The sequence below is a fragment of the Poeciliopsis prolifica genome, unplaced genomic scaffold, assembly GCF_027474105.1.
Source record: "Poeciliopsis prolifica strain line A6 unplaced genomic scaffold, Auburn_PproV2 SCAFFOLD043, whole genome shotgun sequence".
NCBI lineage: Eukaryota > Metazoa > Chordata > Actinopteri > Cyprinodontiformes > Poeciliidae > Poeciliopsis > Poeciliopsis prolifica.
The window spans coordinates 2884935-2893501 of record NW_026562418.1 but is presented as its reverse complement, the minus strand read 5'-3'; the positions used below and the strand labels follow the sequence as shown (position 1 = coordinate 2893501).

At 37.7% G+C, this 8567-nt stretch overlaps 1 protein-coding gene across 1 annotated transcript; it reads left to right on the top strand.

Annotated features, from left to right (window-relative positions):
* The first annotated feature begins 715 nt into the window (after nucleotides 1-715).
* On the top strand, nucleotides 716-6773 carry LOC129376400 (CMP-N-acetylneuraminate-beta-galactosamide-alpha-2,3-sialyltransferase 2-like). Its single transcript, XM_055056043.1, has 5 exons — nucleotides 716-783; nucleotides 1551-1730; nucleotides 4856-4886; nucleotides 4986-5105; nucleotides 5438-6773. The coding sequence occupies exons 2-5, from the start codon at nucleotides 1615-1617 to the stop codon at nucleotides 5603-5605; spliced, it is 435 nt and encodes a 144-aa protein (XP_054912018.1). The 5' UTR covers nucleotides 716-783; nucleotides 1551-1614; the 3' UTR covers nucleotides 5606-6773.
* The last annotated feature ends 1794 nt before the right edge of the window (nucleotides 6774-8567 follow it).

Genomic DNA, 8567 nt, shown 5'->3' with positions numbered 1-8567 from the left:
ATCCCTCAGGTGAGTTAATTATAACTCAGTTAGTTATTAGTACAAAAGGCTGCCACACATCTTTTATTCACTGATGGCCACTAGATGGCAGCCATTTTTGTGTCAATGAAAAATCCCAGTCTCAAGGTAATGGATGTATAGTTAGAGGAACTAAACTTGGACTTTTCCCACTGAGAAATCTTTACTATAGGAACGTCACTTGGGATGTTGCTTTAGAAGTTGGCCGTACTTGTTTGTTTGTTTTCAATATTTTTAAGCTGACCTGATTCTTTCACAGAACAGCTAGAATTATTCTGAGATGAAACTACACACAGACAATGAACATATTCAGAACTTCTAAGGACCCCTAACCTCTTCCTTTGCTAAGAGGGCTGAGCAGCTTACACTGTAACTTACAGTATACAAAACTTTGAAATATTGTGAAATGAATACTTAATTTTAGTGAACTGTAAAGATTTCATGGACCTGATCAGCTACAACATGACCTCCTTCAGAATAACATCAAATTAATTCTTTCAACATATTTTCAGGACTTCGAATTAATAAAGACTTTTGATTTGACTGAATGCCAAATTTGTGTTTGTATGCTAACAAAAGGCAAACTGAGTTAGTAAGTCCAAAGTCTATCTCCTATAGCCACACCCCTCCACTTTGAGAGGACATCAAGCTTGTTCTGGGTTCAGGTCCAGATGATCTAAACCTGCTCCAGAGCCCAACAGTTTGTCAGATAGTGTATCACTATTTTAAAGCTTTTGCACCTGAAAGGATTTCCCTTCACATCAGGTAAGTTAAATAAAATTTGTAGACATCTTTCAAGTAAAATGAGATGTATTACTTTGTAAAATGTGTTAGAAAAATAGACTTAATTTTATCTATCTTTAAAAATCAACTTTTTTTTCCACCTCCTTCTGAAGTTCTATTTTTTTAAATTTATTTTTCTTTCATTACTCAGGATGTGGTTTCAGTTTAAAATGTTGCTCGCCCTGCTGGCTGTCACTATAATTGGAGTGTTTTTGAAGGAAAGCTATACAGGCTGGTTTGAGTTTAAAATGCCAAACGTGGGTTTTTCAGAAGATAACGTGTCCTTCACACACCATTGAACCCTTTCCGACTCTCTAACGGGTCCTTCCCTTGGATTGGGATTGGAATTTTTTTTTGCTTTTTGCTTTTCTATTTTGTCTTTAGTCGTGGACAAACGACAACTGGTCTAACAACCGGCTGCGTTTGTTCAATCTGACAGCACTTGCAGAGCAACAGACAGAACTTCAGCTACTTTAAGGCAACACTTGACAAACTGTTCAAGATAATCCCACCCAGCCCCGTTCTTGAAAAACCCCAAACTGAGGGATGCAGGACTTGTGCAGTTGTTGGAAATTCGGTGAACTTGAAAGGGTCGCATTACGGACCCTTGATAGATTTCCAAGATGTCGTTATAAGGTAAATACTCGTTTAAAATAAAGTCTTGTTTTGTTTTGTTTTTACCTTTTAAAAATGCACGAAAATAGACAAACCAAAATTCAACGACCCAAAACTTTGTCCTACTGTTTTAGAATCAACCGCGGTCCAACCAAAGGCTTTGAGGAAGACGTGGGGGCGAAAACAACTCATCGTGTCATGTATCCAGAGAGCGGCTCGACTTTAGACAGCTCTACTCATCTCATAATGTTTATTTTCAAGATAAGGGACCTCGAGTGGCTCCTCAGGTCCTTTCCAACAGGAACTTCTAGAAAGTGAGTGATACTTTTGTTAGTCCTTATCTGTTTCAGTGCTCCATGTATTTACATAGAGTCTCAATATAATGCTGTGTGTAAATACAGCCTAATAAATATGAGGCAGTGCCATTTAAACTTTTCTGAAAAAATCAAATATGCATTTTATTTGTCTTCTTTTCATTGGGGAAACAGAAAGCAGAGTGCCTTTTATTTTCTTTATTTTTCAAAACCATTAGAGTAATTCTTCAATTTTATAGAAAATGATTTGTTGTGACTTTACCTGCAAATCCAGCAATGCACAGATTAATGCAGTGGGGAATGTAGAGCCTTTCACACGGGGGCAAGAGAGCAATGAGGGGCCGCCTCGGTGAGGAACGTTAAAATCCCGCCGGATGTAAATGGAGACGGCGAAAACAAAATTGTATTGTATCACTGTTTCTTGGGAGAAAACAAAAGTGAGTTTTAGGTCTAAATTTCCTGTCATTTAATCATTGATCTAATGGATGGGTGGCACCTCCCATGACGGCTGCAGCCTGAGGAAACTCATGTCTTATGCTGTTTGTTTGTCTTTCTTTTGAAGTTAAATCATCCGATGCTTGTCTATAATGACTATAAAGGCATTCTGGTTCGAATATCAACAGGTTAAAATGAAAATAATCCCTTTCATTAACGCGTCAACATCAACAGCCCTGGTTGTTTTGTAATTATGCTATTTGTGTTTTTCATAAATGAAAAACAGTCTGATGATTTCTCTCATCAAGTGCTGTGACTGAACAGTTACTCATTCCCGGCAACGTTGAATTAACGTCATTTTGGAAACGGCTACGTTTTCATTTTACTATAGTAAAAAATATGCTGACACATTGCTGCTTTCACTCGAGTCCAATCATTTGACTCTGTCCGTCTTACTTGTCAAGTTCATTGAACCCGCTATCTCAGGCAGTGTCCTCTAAACAGATACATCCGCTTTACGATATGAAAACACTCGTCTTGATAACGCAAACCAGCTGCCATGTGCTGCACCAGAGATAGCATAGTTAAGACAGAGCACCACTCGCTGTAAGGAAGTGGGGTTTGTTTTTTTTTAAATTAAACTGGATTCCTGGATTATCTTTGCATCTTCACATACTGTGACATTTCAAATGACATAATACAGTTTGACATGCAGTTCTGTAAATATCTGAATTTGATTCACATTGGCCTTAATATAATTGCAGACATGAATTGATGAAATTTCTAAAACCTGATGTAACAGTACACTAGACTTTTGTTTCATATGGAAATATGTTATTTCCTTTATCTGCAGAGGAAATCATGGCCTTCTTCTGCATGTCTTCTTTGTCTCTCTGACTTTGAAACCTTATCATTGTTACTCAGTCCACATAAACAATTGTCTTTATCTTCACTTTCTTTTTAACGTGCTGTTCCTTTAATGCCATCCTTCACCTGTGACCCTGCTGGTTCCTCATAAAATCCTTTCTTCTTCAGTTCTCTTTGTTATCTCAAACTACTGTCAATAATGTTTTTATCTCTGCTTTTTATTGAGTCCCTTTAAGCTTTTTTATATTCCCAGTTGGACAATAAAAATGAGTAACGTGGTTTAACTGCGTTGCTGTGATATTGAAGAGTCTCTGGCGAAACGTCACACCTGACATATAAAGAAGCTCTAACCTTCTTTATATGTGAACTGTTCTGTTTGTGCTTATTGTCAGCACAACCAACTAGGAAGATGTTATTCTTAAAAATCACACAAGAGACCTTTATGGCTAGTGAACAACATCGCCCGTCGCCTTCAGCGCACGTTTAATTCACTGGAAACTTATCAGTACTGTGACTGGGTGTGTGTGGGGGGGGAGGGGGAGGGGCTGCGGGTGTGTGTGTTTAAAAATCACCCAGAGAAAGTCGAGCGGCTCGCTGGCTCCATCCTGCTGGATTGTAGGGGCAGAACAGCGCCGTAGCTAAGTTTTCAGGGACTTACGGTTATATTTCAATTTTATATATTTTTGTGAATTAATATTTAATTTCAAGGCTTTAGAAACTTTAAAAGACTTAAAAGGTTCTACACAACTAAACTACTACTTCAGAGACTAAAAGGTGACTTTACTGTGGAACTGATAGGAAAACTTCAGTTCATCTGAAATTGTTCATTCATAAAACCTCTTGTTGTTATCTGAGTTTGCTCACCCCAACCTTTCTTGTTGGATGAACGTTTCGTTTGGCGAGGCAGACACTAACAATAAAGCAAAGCCTCACCTTTAAAGCAGCACCTTGCTGCTTATGCAATCTAAGTCCAATGTTCATTCTCACAGCATGAGAAAACATTTTATTCATTTATTTTATTTTTTTTATGAAATTGTGTATATGACAATGTGACGCCATTTTGTGGTTGAGATTGCAGCAACGGGGCTGGAATGTTTATGAGTCTTCTCTCAAAACCAAAACCGAGGAAAACGAAAGAGTCGTGTGCAGAAGGAGAGGCAAACTGGCTTGGCTACTAAGAATGCACAACATAAAATACCACCACCCAGCAATCAAGAACAAAAGAAAGAACTGAGAAGTCCAACACAAAGGAGTGAATCCAGTATGGAACACCAGGAGTGACAAAAATACCAGAAATAACCCAAAATGATGCAAATGTGAAGCTATATTGAGAAAGAAAGCAGAAAGATCTCAAACTGACAGAACAAGTGAGAACCATTCCTCATAGAACCTCATCTAGAAGTTCAAACTAATCTCCCTGTTATGGAGGGTGAGGAGTGACAACATTGAATAAATAAATATGCCATGACGTATGCCTGTACATCTTCCATCAATGAAGTTATTTAAATAAATCACAGTTGAAAATAAATAACTTTGCGTTACTTTTTTAATATATTTGGATCTATGTAAGAAGCTTGCTTAGACATTAATATCTCCAACGCAATATAAAACTTTTTTTGAGAAAGAAAGAGACAGAATGAGATTTTGTTTGTACTGTCTGTATTTCTAAAACAAATGCTTTGTGATGTAAATTTTGAATTCCACTTTATAATTTAAGATTGTTTCTCTTTTAGGACTGGAATGCTAAAGTGCCATTCTGTCTTGAAATGAGTTCTTTGATGTATTTAAACTAAACAATGCTGTTTTTTCCCCACATCATACAGGCCAGTAAAATCCAGAGCGAACAAAAATTTGGTGAGTATGTTTTGTTTTGTTTTTGTTATTTGTCGTTGCTTCATGAGCATTTTCTTATTGATCGTCACATTTTTGTAAGTTGTGTAACTTCCGCCGTAGGTGATGGTGCTGAATCCAGCTTTTATGAAGTATGTTCATCAGAAGTGGCTGGGGAAGAAAGGAAAGTACCCGTCCACCGGCTTTATGACCTTGATTTCCGCACTTCACATTTGTGATGAGGTACGTTTTTCCTTTGTTCAACTTGGCAGAATTGTAAGTTTGTTTTTTGAGAATCTTCTCCCAAACTTTTCAAATCTGTCTTGCATTAGAAAATTCCCCTTATGGTTAAGAATAAAAAAATTAAAAAAAAAGATAGATCTAGTTCATGTTTTCAATTTTTAGAATAATTTTTGTCACTTTGCACACCGAGAGTGATTTCTTTCCCTCCTATTTGTCTTTGTAACATATCTATATTTTCAAGTTTTACTTGGCTTTGGCTTTGGCCAGCACCTGCCCATCAGGTCAGTCTACACCATGTGTATAAAACATTCTTGGCCTCTTTTTTCTCCCAGGTCCATGCGTTTGGTTTTGGAGCTGACAGCAACGGAAGCTGGAGCCATTACTGGCAACCGATGAAAGGCAAAAGGTTTAAAACTGGACCTCATCCCGGAAAACTGGAGTATGCAGCGATGGACAGGCTGGCTGATGAAAACACAATCTACTTTTATAAAGGAAATTGATTATTTCCAGAGACGTGAAGCTTAGTTGCTTTTTTTTTCTTTTTGAAGTTTTAGTCATCTCCCAAAAAGTTAGAAAAAAAAGAAGCAATGAATAAACTGAAACTGAAACTTAGACCTGAAAGCTCAGACTTTCAGGTCTAAGTTTCAGCTTTAAAGGAAAATATAATACAACCACTTTACAACTGATAAGAAAGTGGCAATGATCTAAACACACAACTTTATCGGCATAATTTGCATGCCAGGTTACGTGCATTGTTATTATTATTATTATTTTTTTTTTTTATTATTATTATTTTTCACATCAGCTAGCCTGTGACTACTAATGCTTGTCCTGAAATAACAATTGTACTTGCACAAGTGTAGGATTTATTCTTATTTTTTACTGGAGTGGATATGTCTTCTGTCTCTTGACACTTTCTATTTATTATTTATCAAGTCATTGTGGGATATGAAATGTAAACTTTTTAAAATGGGATATTTATAATTTTTTTTGTATTTTCAGGGGGGGTTTTTATGTTAAGCTGGAAGTGGACATATCATACTTTTAAATTCCTCCTTTTCACACTTAAACCGTTCACTTGTGGTCTGTTTGAAGTAGAACTGCAATGCTTTGGTCTGAATTCCTGGTTGTCGTATCTCCACAGACCTCTCCTTTACCACTGAAGCAAGTTGTAGAGCAACTCATATAAGAGCAACTTGTACTCGAGCAACTCGTTTTGGAGCAATTTGTTTTGGAGCAACTTGTTTTGGAGCAACTTGTTTTGGAGCAACTCGTTTTGGAGAAATTCTTTGTGATTTGTGGTCCAAGATCAGCAAAACTGAGCTTGGACCACGAAATCACTGCGAGGGAAAATGGCGGGTAAGCCAGAAGTCGTGACCTTGTTTTGCAGTTCCACAGCAAATGCAGTGACAACACAAACAAGAAACCATAACAACAAATACAGGAAAATGAACAGAATAAAAAATATAACCCAAAAAGAATTTGAAAATATCCAAGCAGCGACGGGAGAGAATGAATTCAAAAATGTTGCACCCCTAAACAGAGGACCCAATAAAACATATTTAAGGGGGAACAAAGTGGGTTTTGCATGATATGTCCACTTTAAGACTAAATGGTGATGCTGCTGTTAAATGGTTTACAACTGATAATAAACTGGTACTAAACTGGTGTGCTTTGGAGTATTATCCAGCTACATGATCCAAGAGTTCTTAAAGCTGCAGCATGCAGCTTTCACAAACATGTTGTTTCACATTCATTAAAACATTTGTGACTGAATGGCATGAGACAGATCGTCTGTGGGGAGGAAAAACATTCCAGCACCTCCTAATTCGACTTCTGCCGTCTGAAGAAATGCATGGCTCCCGGTCAAAAACAGCCAATCGGAGCCAGGAGGCGGGTCTTAAAGTGTTCAGCCATCCTCCTGTATGCTGCTCAGTGTGTTGATGGTGGAAAAATGTCTCACAGTTAAAGGGAAACCATAACTTGCCTTAGCCTTTGTGGAAAGCTATATAGTGGTGAGCCAACTGTAGCTTAGCAAAGGGCGAGAGGGAAGGCATGAGCACGAGAGTGATTGATAGCGCTAAAACCCTCCTTCTGCCTCTGATTGGTTGTTTCTGACTGAGTGCTTCAGTTAGTACTTTTTTTCACAGATTATATCATACTGTCTTTTTCTGAATCATGAATGCTGATCTTAAAGGCCCTGGGTTCTTCTGTAACCTCCTGAATGATTTGTTGATGTGCTCTTGGATTACTTTTGGCAGGCTAACCTCTCCTGAGAAGTGGTCAGCCTTCACTATTCCATGTTTCTTCATTTGTGGATAGTGGAGTCTCTGATGCAGCATGTTGACTTCATCTAGTGAGATGTCTTACACTTCAAGAAGCTCCAGCATACGTCCCTTCCAAAGCAACCGAGCCTGGATGTAACTAATAAAACCCAACCCAGCATTCTGAGAAACAATGCATTTTATTACAGGTCATTCATTGTTTCACAAGCCTGAAATTACTTCTTCACAGACAATCAGGTGAGGAAAAACACTGACTTTCTTTACATCATGCATCGACCCTTTCAACAAATTAGAATGTTATTGAAAAGTCAGATAATTCAGGAACTTTCACCAATAAATTACACACAGAGGGATATTTGACAGCCTTTATTTTTGTTAGTTAGGATTTTTTTTTTCTTCTTCATTCCAGCTCTTTGAGCTGGAATAGGGACGGATTAATGTAGCAAACGTGAACAAACTCAAGAAAAGTGCAGCCAATACATGCAGCTCAGGTAACATTTGCTAAAATATTTCACGACGTGACTTTGTTTCTTCCTTTGCTGGTACATGCAACTATAGATATTAAAGCTGCAAACTTGAATATCCACAAAGCCTTCTTACGTACGATCCCGCAGCATCTTTCTTCAAAGTGAAGTGTCCTGCAGTTCTGTCCGGTTGCTCTCGGCATGTGATTTTATCTTTCTATGGAGTCTTACTAAGAGCCTTGAGAGTTGCGCTTTAGTTTAGACTCTTATTTTGAAGGAAGAAAGAAAGCAGCTCAGAAACATTTGCAGTAACTGTTAGATCAATAACTACTGTTGTTAAATATCATTGTAACTGACAACAGCTTCATTCTAGATCAGCAGGTCACGCAGCATTTCTGGCTGTTTGAATTGACCTTTTGTGAAGTTACACTGGTTGACCACAAGATGGGGTGACACACTAAAATCATGACCCTGTGACACAGCTGGCTGTTCAGACCCATCCATTAAAAATTTGAGTAGTACCAAAAGTCCATTTATTTCACTAGTTTTATCAAGTGAAGCACTAATGCAGATTAATGGATGTTTGAAAGCCTTTATTTCTGTTGGTTATGATGATTTCCCACCTAAAGTTAATGAAAAAAATGACTGAAAACAAAAAAAATATAAGAAATGTAATAAAGGAATGTATTTCAAATGTAGCGTATGTATTAAAC